Source organism: Pelodiscus sinensis, chromosome 9 (assembly GCF_052426305.1).
Source record: "Pelodiscus sinensis isolate ZL-2025 chromosome 9, ASM5242630v1, whole genome shotgun sequence".
NCBI classification, from domain to species: Eukaryota; Metazoa; Chordata; order Testudines; family Trionychidae; genus Pelodiscus; species Pelodiscus sinensis.
In genome coordinates, this window is record NC_143060.1 from 21,795,422 (window position 1) to 21,811,047 (window position 15,626).

The 15,626-nt window shown below is 43.5% G+C and overlaps 1 protein-coding gene across 1 annotated transcript in view; it reads right to left on the bottom strand.

The window, feature by feature from the left end:
• Positions 1-15,626, bottom strand: part of WLS (Wnt ligand secretion mediator) — a 70,851-nt gene that overhangs the window by 17,508 nt on the left and 37,717 nt on the right. Inside the window, exons 3-4 of the mRNA XM_006125001.5 lie at positions 7,649-7,773; positions 1,951-2,112 (exon numbers count right to left, since the gene is read on the bottom strand). Coding sequence (XP_006125063.2) covers positions 1,951-2,112; positions 7,649-7,773 — 287 coding nt within the window. The remainder of the gene's footprint in view (positions 1-1,950; positions 2,113-7,648; positions 7,774-15,626) is intronic.

Sequence of the window (15,626 nt, forward strand, 5' to 3'; positions counted from 1 at the left end):
GTTTCATGAGTCCTCTGACCATTCAGTCCAAGTAGAATGTTTAAGATTCCGGATAACTTGGGTAAATATTGCAACATTTCAATTTCCAAATACCCAGACATTTATAGAAAACAGATTCTTTTAGTACTGGTGTTTAATACGTTTAATATTTTTGCATACAATTTAATTAATAAAAGTTTCCACTCATTTAAAAAAAATTATTCAAACATGAAAATTGGTCAGCTTAATATTAAATGGGGAGGGATGAGGATATACATGATGATTACCTTGCTAATTACAGAAAGAGCCTCCAGGCAAATTGATTGTTGCACCACATACGGATGTAAGCAACTAGTTGACTACTCTATAAGCCTAGCCCTAGGCTTATCGGGTAGTTGCGTCACTATTTGACTAGTCACTTACTCCCCACTTGGGGAAGAGGGGAGTAGGAGCCAGTGCTGAGGGGAGCCAGTTTAAAAGCCAGTTCCCCCCAGGACCATCTCCATAGGGAATGGGGTGAGGTGGGATGGGGGGAGGGAGACAGAGGTGGCAGAGGCGTAGCAGGGGAAAGGACACAAGCAGGAACTCAAGCAGTCCCACTCGTGCCAGATCCAACTGTTGTGCCTCATCCTTATAAAATACAGCAAGAGCCCTGTACATTTAAAAGGCAGAGGCGCAGTCATGATCGTGAGTGCCCACCTCTCCCTTTATCGACTAATGGAATAGTCAATGGAAAAAAATCCATCAACTATTCGATTAGCTGATTAGTCAAAATTTAATATCCCTAGCACCAGAAACAGCTCAGATCGAAAGCCAAAACAGTAAGAAAGACAGACAAGCTCTACGACATTAAGTGGTGGGAGAGGGGGGACCATTTAGGTTCTCTACGCTTTGATGGACAACATTATTTAAGACTGAAATGAGGCAGAGACAACATTTAAAAACACATTTGTTGAAATCAAAGTTGACATGATTAAGAGAGTTTTCTCTTCAAGTGCTATTATTCCATTTTTCCTATTTCCCCTCATCCATTATTTTAGCTCTTTGCCTCAAGTGATCATGTAATTGGAGGCATATTTTTCCAGTAAGTTAAACTCTGCTCCAAAACCAGACTGCATATAATAGAAAAATGTTAGTGAGGCTTAATAAAATTGCCTGCTTCTGGAATCAGTCAAAGAAGCAATTACCAGCAGAGCAGAACAGCAATGAATTATCCCACAAAGGAAAAGTTAGTCTGGTGGGAGAGGGATGATAAAACTAGAGAATAGTCAAAGTAGAGATCCAGTAAGAAAAGAGTGTCTGCATTGGTGGTGGAAGTTGTACACGTTTACTGACTGTAAAGAAAATATTCACTAAGGGCTCATCTAGACTACGCAGAAAATTCAAAAGAGGATATGTAAATTCCATGGGAGGAGTAATTAAGATGCTTTCAGCAACCCTCCTCCCCCTTTTAAAAAAGCCGCGTAAACCTCATTTTTTGGGGGGGGGGCGAAAAAAGGGGGGGCGCGAAAAATGCATCTTGATTACTTTCACATGGAATTTGCATATCCTCTTTCGAATCTTCCGTGTTGTCTAGATGAGCCCTAAAACTCTTAATAGTCAATAGAGCAGGATTAGTCAAAAAGCAGCTGATGGGCCGAATTCAGACCACCAGATGCTTTTGAAAGGACCTTAAAATCTTTTAATTTACTGATTACCATCATGAATTATTTTCTCTGAAATCTGGATCTTGACAAAAAAAATTAATCGACTAATCCTGGAATCAAGCAATTGTGCTTTTGTGCAGAACCAAGAAACAGGATTTTTTCCTGTGGTAAACTTATGACTGATAGCAAATCATGAGCTCAATAAAGGTTGGATTCTATTAATCTTTTCACTGTTGACACAGCAGTGAGTCTACATTAAAACACAATCCTACTCTAGTGAAGAGGGAGACCAGAGTAAAGATAGCAATGAGACAGGCACACTTACCACCAGGCGAACATCCCTTATTTCGCCAATTCCCACATTAATTAGTTTTCTTTCATTCACAGGGAGTCGAATGTTGATGAGGTAGAATTTATGCGCCACAGTTCCAATTTCCATGAAAGGGAGCACATCACAGTCGTAGTGTCGCCCTTCATGCTCTTTGGTCTAGTGGCACAGTAGCGAGAAGGAAAATGCAAAGGGGTTAGCTTTGTTCACTTTTACAGTGAACCCTCGTTTATCGCGGTAGATAGGTTCCAAACCCGACCGCGATAGTTGAAAATCCGCGAAGTAGGGACATGTATATTTAACATGTATACAGCGAGCCCTCGCTACTTCGCGGTTCGACCATCGCGGATTCACGTATATACATAATGTAATGAAAAAAGTCCGCGAAGTCGTGAATCCGCGATGGTCGAACCGCGAAGTAGCGAGGGCTCACTGTATATGGACTTCAAAAGTGATACAATCAATAGTTCTAAAGCAGTAACTAGTCCTTCCCGGGTTCTAATTTGGAGATGTATAGCACAGACTTCTTGTTTCACCACATTTCAACTTGTCCGCTTTTAGGAAACCAGGAAGTATGATAAATATAAAGAGAAAGCCAAATCCACCTCAGGGTATAGTCTCCAATTTCACAGGGAGAAGCAGTTCACTGTGTATCAACTAGTTTTCTGTGAAAAAATAAACTAGTGAGAACATATTTGAACCCTTTACTTCCTGAACAATTTGTCTGAATACTAATCATGATTGCTGGTTTTAATCCGCGGCTATGTAAAAAAATAACGTGTGTCATGATTCTATGGTTACTCAGGCAGGCCTTCGTGTGGAATTCAGGGTAGGTTACAAACACTGTTGGTCTGGCCTTTCCTCACAGAATTGAGAGATTCTTAGGTAAGGGTATATCTACACTACCCCGCTAGTTCGAACTAGCGGGGTAATGTAGGCATACCGCACTTGCAAATGAAGCCCGGGATTTGAATTTCCCGGGCTTCATTTGCATAAGCCGGCCGGCGCCATTTTTAAATGCCGGCTTGTTCGAACCCCGTGCCGCGCGGCTACATGCGGCACGGGCTAGATAGTTCGGAATGGCTTGCTAGTTCGAACTATCTAGCCCGTGCTGCGTGTAGCCGCGCGGCACAGGGTTCGAACAAGCCGGCATTTAAAAATGGCGCCGGCCGGCTTATGCAAATGAAGCCCGGGAAATTCAAATCCCAGGCTTCATTTGCAAGTGCGGTATGCCTACATTACCACCCTAGTTCGAACTAGGGTGGTAGTGTAGACATACCCTAACAGAACATAGCCTGACACATGGCACAGCAGTCCCAGTTCCAGTAGAGCTTTGTGGTGCACATTAAATTAGCCACTTACTACTGACTAATGCTGCAATTATCAGCACTGTTAAATTATTCAGATTGTTTCACAGCACAGATCAGTACAATCCAATCAAGTATACCAAGGCATGTTAATTTCAAAAAAGTTATTTTGTTGTGTAAAAGATAAAAAGCATGATTTTCATTTTACATGTTCAATTTTCACACAGAAGGACTTACAGGTAGTGAATATAGTAATTATTTTGTATTTAATAGAAATTTTATTTAGACCTAGAGCCTGTAATTGATACAGATTACATTAAACATTTTAGACAAAAAAATGTAAGCAGTCATGCAGCATCTAATATCAAATGCTAAGCAGGGATAACAGATCTGAAATCATTAGCCAGCATTGTTTGTCAAATTGCCAGCAAAATCCTATTAGTAGATCAATTGCTGCTTAATATTTCAGGATAAATGGATTTTTAAAAAAAATTGATGCTTTTCACTGGGTCATTATTAAATAGTTCATTTTAATCAACTTCTCCATTTGTACTTGAGAAAATTAGCTGAAGAAAGGTACATTTTCATTGGTTGATATAACTATTAAAACATGTTTGTTTACAATTAGAGAGAGCTTTTACATTAGATTGGTACTTTTTTGCTATCTAGAATGATAGCTTATATGTATTTGTTCAAATAACCATATAGCTTAATATTTTCAGAATGTTACTAGACAATTAAAGTTTTGCTGATCATATGTGTTGAGATGGATAAGGATGGCAGAGTTTCATTAGAACAGAGCTGCATTAACACAAAATAACCTTACATGGTTTTGAATAATCTCATCATAAAATGTGTCACATTTGCAACTATGTGATTTATTTTAAAAAACAGAGGGATTAACTGCAGTAAGTGAAAAACTATATTTCAGGTCAGCCTGGGAAATTTTTCAAATGTACTTAAGTGAAATTGACTGGAGCTTGACTTCCCACTTACCTGAGAGCTGCACTACATGAAGAAGTTAGGTCTACCCAGATACACTGGTAGTAAAAATTTCACACCTGACATATAGTAAGCTGATTTAAACCCCAGTGTAGACAGCACTTAATAGATGGAAGAATTTCAGAGAATCTAGTTTTTGTCTCAGAGAGAGGTGGATTTACTTCAACAGAACCACCCTTCTGTTATAATAGTTTCTGCAGTGCCTGTTTATTGGGTCTTAGATCATAGAATCCTAGAACTGGAAGGGACCTCGAGAGGTCATTTAATTTTCCATTTTTGAAGAACAGCCTAAGAAACTTTTTCCTCATTTCTGATTCCCCTCTCTTTGTTTTTAATTCATACACTGAAAGAGACAGACAAGTGTTCCTGTTTCAAATCTCAGTTGATTTTTCAACCTTGCACAAAATACGTTAAAAAAACAAACAAAAAAAAAACACCTCTGTGCTTGCAAGAGGCTGGTGCTATTAAAAGCTGGTTCAGAACTTCAACAAGTTCTTACTTCAGGTGCTTAGCTAGGAATTTAAATCAGTTAACTGGTGTGGCTATTTTTAAAAGATGAGCACCTGCTGCTTGCAGGGTTCACCTCCAGCTGTGCAGTGTATTATTGTTGGCATGACTGATGGGTGTTTAGATGCCCATGTCCAGCATCTAGTCTAGTACTTTGGGTTGAAAATATCCGCAAGAAAATGACGTGGAATAACCACTTGATCTGTCCACTTTTTACAGCCTACAGTGTAGCTTTGTTGTTGGGCATCTCTTTCTTCAATGTCTTGAAATTCTTTCAGAATTTCCTCAGTCTGAGCAATACAGTGGCACTGTCTCTTTCTGCAGTTTGTGCAAGGCTATGGGAATAAACTGAGTACACTGAAAGCCACCTCCTGAATTTTCCTTTTAGTTCAATGTTGCCTACTTCAACCATGAGAGTTCTGTTTTGTCATGATTTTCTTCACAAACTGTCACTAGAATGGGTCAGTTCTTAACAAAACTGCTTGTAGCTGGAGGAGTGTTTGGAGAACACAGCCTGATACAAGGCCTGAATCAAATCCAGTGAAAGTTATGCCATGAGCAAAAAAAGTCAGGCCCCGTCAAAAGCAGATGCTTGCCTTCAAGTTAGTGTCCAGTATGTAAACTCAGTACCAGCACTGCTAAAATCCAATACTGAATATGTAGATTACATTTTCGCAGGCTAGGCAGGACAAGAACACCCCAACCTAGTGCATGACAATATGGTTTGACAGAAGTGACAAAGCAGGGATGTTTTGTCTGAAGCACAAGGGGAAAGTTAAAAGGGGAGGTAACAAACAGGTCACGGAACACGTAAGGGAATATGTAAGATACTTTCATTGTCTCAGTCTAGAAATGTCAGGATGTCTCTCCTTAACCCTTTGCCTGACCAAGGGAAGAGCAGAAAGTTTTACCACTCACTGAGCTGGTCCACCATCACAGGCACACATATACATACTGCAGCCCGTATAGGGCACTTCTTAGCATATGTACAATGTACCTCATTCATCACTGAATTTGGCCTGCTGGCTGAATCATTAGCTTCCCTGGCCTGAGCTGGACACTGACGCGGAGTGCAACGTGAATATGATCCATGCCTCCCATAACATGCTTTGTCAGCAATGCACCTGGCTGAGCACCTTCAGCACTGAACAGAGTCTGCGGTCTTCTTGGATAATTCAACTGAAGTCTGCTGTGGGGGCTATCTAGCCAGAGCCTGCGCAGCATGCAGAGAGAACACCCACAGCCAACAAGTAACACCACAACTCAGAACAGCTCCCCATTGAATTCCTTACATCATGCATTTGAAGAAGATTTAGTTTGAATCTTCCTGCTCTATTCACTGAAGCAGAGGCAAAGTGGTTGGTATAGAAGTATCTTGTAATTTCAGCATTTTTCTTTATTCCTAGAGATGTACATAAGCTTTTGACTGAAAAGACACCTCACAATAGGATGTCAAAGTTTCAGGTTGCCTTCGTTCGCTTCTAAAATGTTTTCTCATCTTAGCTACACTTGCAGCATTGACTGTGATAAAGTGCCACCCTTGAATATTTGTTCAGTTTGCGACAGCACAACAAAAAATTAGTTAGTACTTAGCCACTGACACTAAGAGACACTATCATGTATCCTATCATCAGGTCAGGGAATGATCCTGACGAGAGGATATGTTAGCGTCTAGTAGCTTCAGAGGCCAGGTTCCAACATACGCAGTGATTTTGCCCATCTCTTGCACTAAGTAGCACAGGTCTCCCCCGCTCCCACAAAAGCCTTTCACATAGTACATGGACTGTTTGTGCAATATTTATAAAGCCTGATCTCACAAATTAGACAAAAGAGGGGAAAATATCCTTCTTCATATAGAAAAGCAGCTTTTAACTCCAAGTTCTAGATGTGCTGAATCTCTAGAGTCCACTTCATTGATCTTAAAATCCTTTCTTAAAGCTCTCATTTGCCAACAACCCTAATTATATATCCTCTCCCCACTCCAGCAACACTACCCAACTTGGCAATGGACAATTAGCTGGGAAGCTGACACCATGGCTCAGCATGCAGACTAACACCAGCTCATTATTTCCTGGGGTTCCCTGTACACCTGCCAATGGTTTCTTCTCTTACCTGCTTGTCAACTCTGAGGCAGATATAATCTTTTTTTCCCCTGTGTTTATACAGCACCCATCACAGTGGGGTCCTGGTCCCCTACAGGACTCTTGCATTAATACAAACACCATCACCTTATATGCAATATGCTGCAGGAGATGCCATTTCAGATTTCTCACCAGGAGCACAAGAACTGGAGTCAGTTATCTTTCCTCAAATACCAGAATTACAAAGCAAAACAAAAAAGTTACCTGTCCTTATCATTCCATCCACCCCTACTACAACTTTCACTCAACAAACCACCAAATCACAATCATTAACCTAGAAGTGGTGAGTGGCTCAACTCCTGGACACTTTATTGTAGTAGGGATATTTTAAAAACTTTTGTTCATGACACTTTTTCCTTCCTGAATATGTAGTGATTTTTTTTTAATTATTTATTAAAAGTAGACCTCTAATGCTTTTAAAAAATATGTAGACTTTCAAAGTTAATGATTATTTAAGCGACGAGGAGTCCTGTGGCACCTTAGTCTCCTCCAAAAGGACTCCTCGTCGCTTTTGCAGATTCAGACTAACACGGCTACCCCTCTAATGATTATTTAGGATCCCAAATTCATTTCTTTAGAGAGAACACATGTACACTTTTGCCTTGGAGTTTAAAAGTGAGGTTTTGTTGACAGAATTCCTCTCTCCCCGCTTACGATACACCCAACAGAAATCTGGTAATGCTGAAAGCTGAAACTGGACACAATTCTAACGAGTGCACAGAAGCCAGCAATACCTACTTTTGGAGAAGCAAAAGTACATTTTAGCTTTCGGGTCTCCACTGCATGTGCCATTTCTTTCCATTCACTGAACAGGTCATCTCGATAGGCCAAGGACACATCAAGTGTAATTTCTGCATTCTCTTCTGCAAGAGTAAAACTTGTTATGAAAGGAACAGTATGTAACAAAGAAGTAAACATTTCAGAACATATATGAGGACAAGCTCTGATTTTACACATGGTGAATGAAATCTCTCTGGACCAACTCAATCCCATTTACCCTCTGTAGGATGTTTATCTACTCTCCATTAGGAGTCAACTAAGTCAAAGTGACAGAGCTTTATTGTCATCCATGTTGGATAGTCTTTTCTGTGCTTGCTACCTAGTGTCCTGTTGCATAAGGCTACAAGTTCCAGGATACATGCGCATCATCCAAAACCCTATATCAAGGCTCTGTCGTCTCATGATCCTTTGGTCACCCACTTCACCATGACTGCAATTGAGTTTGTATTTAATTATAGCTATAAATGAAAGCAGAATTCTCACTCAAACTGGCCCTCCCTCACCTTAGGTGCACGGAGGAGCTTATTTTTAGAGAGATCGAGCATGTTAAAAAAATCCCTTGTGTGGTCATTTTTCCTTCTGTTTTTCTCCCAATTTTATTCCTTTCATGCCCATTTTCACCATTTCTAAATGTCTGCCTCAGACTTTAGAAGCAGATGCACAAAACGATGGACAGGGTGGAGCAGTGGTTGTTCAAAGTACAGGTTACCATAAAACTGCATCTGCTTTGAAATTCCTGAGAGGTGGAAGGTGGCATGGTTGCCAGCACCAGATCAGGAATCTCACCATATATGCCTTCCATTGAGTCTGAAGTGGTTTGGAAAGGCCATTTATATACAAACCATGAAGAGATATTAGGAGATCCCTTTTGCACTAACAAAATCCATCTAATCACATCCCAAATACAGTTCACAGGGAAGCAGTCGGACAAAGAACTCTGCACCCAACATAGGCTTTTGAATCTCTGGGCCCAACCCTGGATATTGTGCTCCTTTACAGTTTACAAGGGATGATATTTCAAATCGACGATAGAACAACAGATTCTTGAAGCCCTGGCTTGGCCTACGCATGTCTTCTTTTCAAGTTATGTTTTTGTTGGGATTATGTAACTGTACACTCATTCAGAATGCTGGGAAGGGGTGTGGATGGGTTTGTGGTTTAGTCTTGCTATTTATAGCATGCTTGGAGGTGGTGCTCAAGCTTTCGTGTGGTCGGCAACATGGTTTTTCTGAGCCATTTGTCTTATGTGTGTTCTGTGTCTTCCAGATGGATCACGAGTTCTGATACTCTAGAGCCATTTTTGCATTGGTTAGGATTCCTTGAAATACGAATACATAAAGTTCAGGTCTACTGTTTTAGCTCACTAGCAAATAACGGATAAATAGCCCAGTCAAACCTGGACCCAAAAGCCTACCCAACCTCCCCTCCCCCATTTTACAAACCCTTAAAAAAAAAAAAAAAGAATATTTAGGACTTAAAAAAAAAAAAAAAAAAAAACTGTTCCAACTGGAACAAAACTCAACACTTCATTTTTGCAATCTAAGACATTGCTGCACTATTACTGGGGGTGAAAACCAGAATGCAAAATTAATGTATTTTTGTCCAAGCCAAGAGAAGGGGGGGGGGGGGGAGAAAGTCAAAACCCAGAATAATTTTATTTTCAAGTTTTCAGAGTTTTATTAAGATATATTATGGGATTGCCTCACCCATCAGAGATGCAACTTGGCCAAAGTGTTCCTTCAAATTAAAATGAAGAGGTTCTTGAATACAGTGTAAACCCCATCTGGCTGTATTAATGACACCTTTATACTTAAATCAGCTCTGTCTTTTTGGAGAAAAAAAAATCTGTTAACTACTTTAACCACAAAAGATTTGTAAATCCTACTTGTATTGGTTATTCTTACTCCCTTAGGGTATGTCTACACTACGACCCTAGTTCGAACTAGGGTGGTAATGTAGGCAACCGGAGTTGCAAATGAAGCCCGGGATTTGAATTTCCTGGGCTTCATTTGCCTATTGCCGGGCGCTGCCATTTTTAAATGTCCGCTTCCTATTCCGAACTACCGTTACTCCTCGTCAGAATAGGAAGCCTAGTCCGAACTATCTAGTCCGTGCCGCGTGTAGCCGCGCGGTACAGAGTCCGCACTAGCGGACATTTAAAAATGGCAGCGCCCGGCAATATGCAAATGAAGCCCACGAAATTCAAATCCCGGGCTTCATTTGCAACTCCGGTTGCCTACATTACCACCCTAGTTCAAACTAGGGTAGTAGTGTAGACATACCCTCAGATAGTTAACTGTTATTTCATTTTTTTGTTCAGCTGGATAAACACTGCTGATGCTCTTGCGGATTTAAAAAGAAAAAAAAACAGATGTATAGTTGACATACAGTATACACTTAACATACTGTAGAAATAGGAGCAAAAGTGATCACCCCATTATATTTGGCTGCAAGACAAGGGAGTGTTTTTTGAACTGGATGCCAGCCACAAGTGTCAAGAGTCACAAGAAAAGTCATTGGAGGAATGAAGAAAGACAGACTCACCATCAACTTATTATTCAATTCTTGTAGCGCCCAATACACAGTCTGCTTTCCAAACAGAAGCAAGGCACAATATTTGTCCTGAGAAGCTCATGTTTTAAGTTAGGGAAAAACTGAAAAAGGAGCATGGGGAAAAAATACAACATACAAATAAAGTAGTCAAAGTTGTGCTTCTTGGGCTAGTTGGTATAAAGTTAGCTACCCGTAAGGAATGTAGGATGGCAGAAAATTGGGTATTGAAGAGGGATTCAAATAGAGAGTAAGGGTTTCATAAGCAAAGTTACAAGAAATACAAAGGCCCCTAAACAAAGAGTCTCACCCAACTGACTCCCTCATATACCATGAAGGGCTCATCTTTATATTGATCTTTTATCTTCTTTTGGAGATCCCTACTGCAGATCCATATAGAATGCTCTTTGGGCTCAGACAGTTGCAGGATGGGGATACAGCCCATTTAAGATAACTCCAGGTACTTTTGGGGGTGAGTAAGGATCTCCTCATCAAAAAATATAATCAGAACCAGGTTATATACAATAGGCAATGCCTTCAAGGCTTTGGAGAGGCAGCCATACATCCTTCCTATAAAAAGAAAGAGTCACGTGTGGGCAGAAAAAGGCAGACTGGAGTGCAGAGGGGGGTACTATTTTCTCCATAGTTTAGGTATAAGGAGAGATTTTCTTATTCAGGGAGAAAAAGTAGGGGTGGAAGGGAGACAGGTCAGGTGCTGCCGAGTACCTATTCATATAGTCAGCATGCCAAACAACAATGTTCAGGGAATTAGTTATTCAGTTCCTCCATGTGTTGCATATAGAGTTGCCAAATGGTTGAAACAAAAATACCGAACCCCCCCTTTCCCCCCCAAAAAAAACACCGGGGAAAAATTCTGTTGAAGGAATTTAAAAAAAAAAAAAAAAAAAGGAGTAGGAGACCACAGTTGTTGAGGAAAAAAAAAAAAAAAAAGAGAGAGAGAGAAAGGGAGAAAATAAAACAGCATGTCCCCTTTAACAGTGAGTGCAGGAACAGGCAAGCGGTTGAGCACTAAGACCCTTGGTCGGCAGCCATTTTGTGCCAGCAGCCTTGCACAGCCAGGTAAGCATGGGGGCTGGGGGTATTGGGAGCCAGGAGGGAGGGCTCAGGAGAAGGCCGGGTGCTGAGTGTTTGTAGGGTTGCCAGGTGCCTGGCATTTTCGCCTCCTGGCTGGGGAGGGTGAGTGAGAGAAATCAGAAAATATCGGATATTTTAGGTGTCCGTTCTTCTCTGAATTTTTTTTCCCCAGACAGGAGCTGAAAATACCAGACTGTCCGGGTGAATACTGGACACCTGGCAACCCTACTATGGCTCCAAAAACCTGAAGTGCGTTGGGCTATACACAGACGTGGCATCTGCCACCTCCTTTAGTGTCAAAACAGGAGATTGGTCAGACACTTATAATAGGCTACAGCAGTGTTTCTCAAAGTGGGACAGGGGCCCTCTTTGGGAAAGCCGCTAGCAGGCCCACACTGCTTTGTTTACCTAAAGCAGTGGTCCCCAACGCGGTGCCCGCAGGTGCCATAGCGCCCGCCGGGGCATTTGTGTGCGCCCGCCGACAACCTGGGCTGGCCCCGCCACCGGTGCACGGCGCACTGGAGGCGCCAGCCCCAGACATGTGACACACACCGGCGCCTGGTGCGCGGCGCTGGGGCGGCCCCAGCCCTGGAGTACATGCGGGCGCGCGGCGCCAGTGACGGCCCCAGGCGCGCAGCTCGGGCGGCGGCGCCAGCTCCGGGCCCACAGCACAAGGTGCTCGGGCAGCCCCAGCCCCGGGGCACATGCTGACACCGGGTGCAAGGGCATCCCCGCCCCTGGCGTGCCCCAGGACACGCAGCCCCACCCCTGGGCACCCGGTGCGTGAGTGGCCCCGCCCCCCGGGCGCCCGGGAGCCTCTAAAGGTTGGGGACCACTGACCTAAAGGCTCTATAGCCACACAGCCTCATGGGTCCCATCAGCTGCAGTTTGCCATTTCCAGACAAGGAGCTGGCTTTTGGGGTCAAGTCTGACTAGGCTTTCCCTAGGCAGGCCCACAGACCACTTCAAGAAACACTTGGCTACAGCATATAGTTAGGATTCAGACTAAGCCTATTATAGTTGTGAGGGTTTCCCGGCTATGTCTCCCATTGCATGTTCAGTCTAAAGCAAACCTTCCATAGATGCCCAGGACACTTTGGCAAAGAAAAAGTGATGATGACATTCCATTGTAAGTATAAGGAGGATGCTGTATAGCAGTGGTCCTCAAACATTTTGGCCCGTGGCCCACCTGGCTCAATGCAAACCTTTCCACAGACCACCAGTTGCTAATGGAAACTTGCCATTAATTACATAATTATGCCAAAGCCATTTTGCTAGTGCTGCAGCTAGGGAGAATGGGTTTAGTTTAAGCAATAAGAAAGGAAAGGAAAGAAAATATTAAACAGACTAAGCACATTAACTGTCACGTAATTTTAAATTAAGTTTAATCAAACTAAGTACAATATTAGTTTACGTCCAACACAAAAGGTTTCAACATTGCCTTTATTTATGGCAGGGGTAGGGAACATTTTTTGGGTCAGGTGCTACTGATTTCACAGGGGGGGGAAAAAAAAAATCAATTGAGGTCCACACAAGTAGGAAGCAAACAAACAAACAAACAAACAAAAAACCCTCCAAAATTTTAGGGTTAGTGGATTTTGTGCCCCCCCCCCCCCCCCCCCCGGGAACAAAAATGAGGGGTCAGTGTGTGGGACAGGGCAGCAAGTGAGTGGGATAAGGCTGGGGGTTCAGGATCTGTGTGGAAGGTGAGGTACAGGAGGGGGTGAGGCTGCAAGTCTGGGTGGAAGGTCGGATGCAGGAACAGGCTGGAGGAAGGGTGTCTGACCAGGAGGGAGGGTATAGAAGTAGTCTGGGGTGCAGGGTCAGGGCATGAAGGGGTGACAGGGAGGCACTTACTTGCTTTCCTGCCCCATGCCATTCCCAGGCATCATGTCCCAGACACAGCCTCCCACCGATCCCATTGGCCGCAACTCTGGCCAACAGGAACAGCAGGGAAAGCCTCTAGGCTGCACATCCATTCGCTGCTGTTTCCCCAGCCAGGGGTGGGAAAAGGGGAGTGGCAGCGCACAGAGCTGCTTCTGGCTCCGCTTCTTCCCCGTGAGCTGGATGTGGGTAGGGAGGCTTGAGGCTCCCTCCCTCCCACCCCCTGAGGGAAACCAGCACTGGCACTCCAATCTCATGGGCAGGGGTGGAGGCGCAAGGCTGGAGCGCTAGTACAGGGTCCCTGTGCTGTAAGGAGAGAAGGTAGAAGGGGTGGGGGGCTAAGCTTCAGATACGAACCACCTGGAAGGCAGCCATGGAACACTAACTGTAGCTTGAGAACCACTGCTGTATAGATAATGGAGCCATGCCTAGAGAATCAATTCCAGATTTCATACCCTCATATAGCACACCTCAGTGGTCAGTACCAAAGAGGTGGTGAATAATAATCTCATTCAGAAACACTCTCTAGAAGAGGAAATACACATATTTATACACAGTAGGGAATGTGCCAAGGATGGTTGTCTCCGGTACCCACTTACTTCTAAGGGTTCTCCCCATCAGACTTCTCCATGACAGTTTTATGGACATTCATAAGATAACTCAGGCCACCACAACAAGACCCCTAAAGTAAGAGCTAAGGAGGCGACTCACCTTTAGCAGTGACTGACGTCCTTCGAGATGAGTGTCCCTGTGCGTGTTCCACAGCAGGTGTTGGTGTGTCCCAGCGCCGCATTCTTCACAGCAGTGCCGGGGAGGGTTCAAGTGAGGTGCATAGCCCCCCCTCCTCTCACTTCCTTTTCTACCTGGAAGCTCAGCCTGATCCAGGTCTCCAAAGTAGAGAGGAAGAAAGGGATGGTAGTGGAGCTCATCTCGAAGAACGTCAGTTTCTCTTCTTTGAGACACATCCCTGTGGGCGCTCCACAGCAGGTGGCCGCAAAGCAATATGTTGTAAGGAGGTAGGGATTTCAGATGACAGGTGAGCTAGCTGTAGCTAGCAAAGCCTTGGAAACCTTAGTTGAGGACAGAGGTCCATGAGAAAATGCATAGTGTTTGGCAAATGTTTGGTCAGAAGCCCACATGACCACAGTGCATATGTCCGTGAGGGGAATCTTGTGGGGATAAACCACAGATATGTCCATGGCTCTGGTGGAATGGGTCCGTATCGAGGTAGTGGCCTTAGGTGATTGTGCTGTTGGTAGGTACCCCACGTAGTACAACTTTGTCTATACAGACAATTAACATACATTTAATTTACAGCAATCTACTCTTTTAAGAGACCTTTAACTAACACTCTATAGTCAACAGAGTGATGATCTTTGAGAGGATATCCATTGTCCTTCATTGCATTCTGCTATAGATATAAACAGCCTGGGGGTATGTCTACATTGCCACCCTAGTTCGAACTAGGGTGGCTAATGTAATCATTCGAACTTCCAAAAGAAGCCCGGGATTTAAATATCCTGGGCTTTATTTGCATGTTCCTGGGCAACGCCATTTTTAAATGCCCCGTAGTTTGAACTACCTGCCTGCGGCTACACGCGGCACAGACTAGGTAGTTCGAATTAAAGTTCCTAATTCGAACTACTGTTACTCCTCCTATGGGGCATTTAAAAATGGCGGCGCCCGGGAACATGCAAATAAAGCCCGGAATATTTAAATCCTGGGCTTCATTTGCAAGTTCAAATGACTACATTAGCCTCCCTAGTTCGAACTAGGGTGGCTAATGTAGATTTACCCTGGGTGAGGATCTAAAAAGCCTTGCTCTGTGGATGTAAAAGAAGAGTGCCCTTTGGACATCAAGGGTATTTATTTTTGCCTTGAAAGCATTGGCATGAGGCTTGGGAAAACATACATGTAAGAGAATGGTCTGATTTACATGGAATGATGAAGCATATTTTGGGAAGGAACTTCAGATGGGTACATAGTCTGACTATCTTTGAAAAAAGACAGATGGCGGACCTGCCATCAAGGTATCTCTCCCACACACCTGGCTGATGTAATTACCACTAAGAATGCAGTTTTCATTGATAGACGGAGAAGCAAGCAAGTTGCCATGGGCTCAGATGGAGACTTGAGGAGAGAGGTTGATGTGCCTGGGCCTGATTCGAGAGATTGCAGATCTGATGCCCCCTCCTGAAACCTGTGGGGTGATGGACACTGTGGTGGTGGAGAGGGTGCAGGTTGATTGACCCCCTTTTTTGGTGTGCTTTCTCCTATAATTGTATGCCCATGGGCTCCAGTATTGCCTCTCAGCAGTGGCAGTGAGGGATGTGGTCCTCAAGCGGGGGGTGGATGCTGGTACCCAGCGAATGTCTGAAACTGGGATGAGTGGACAGGACAGATACTT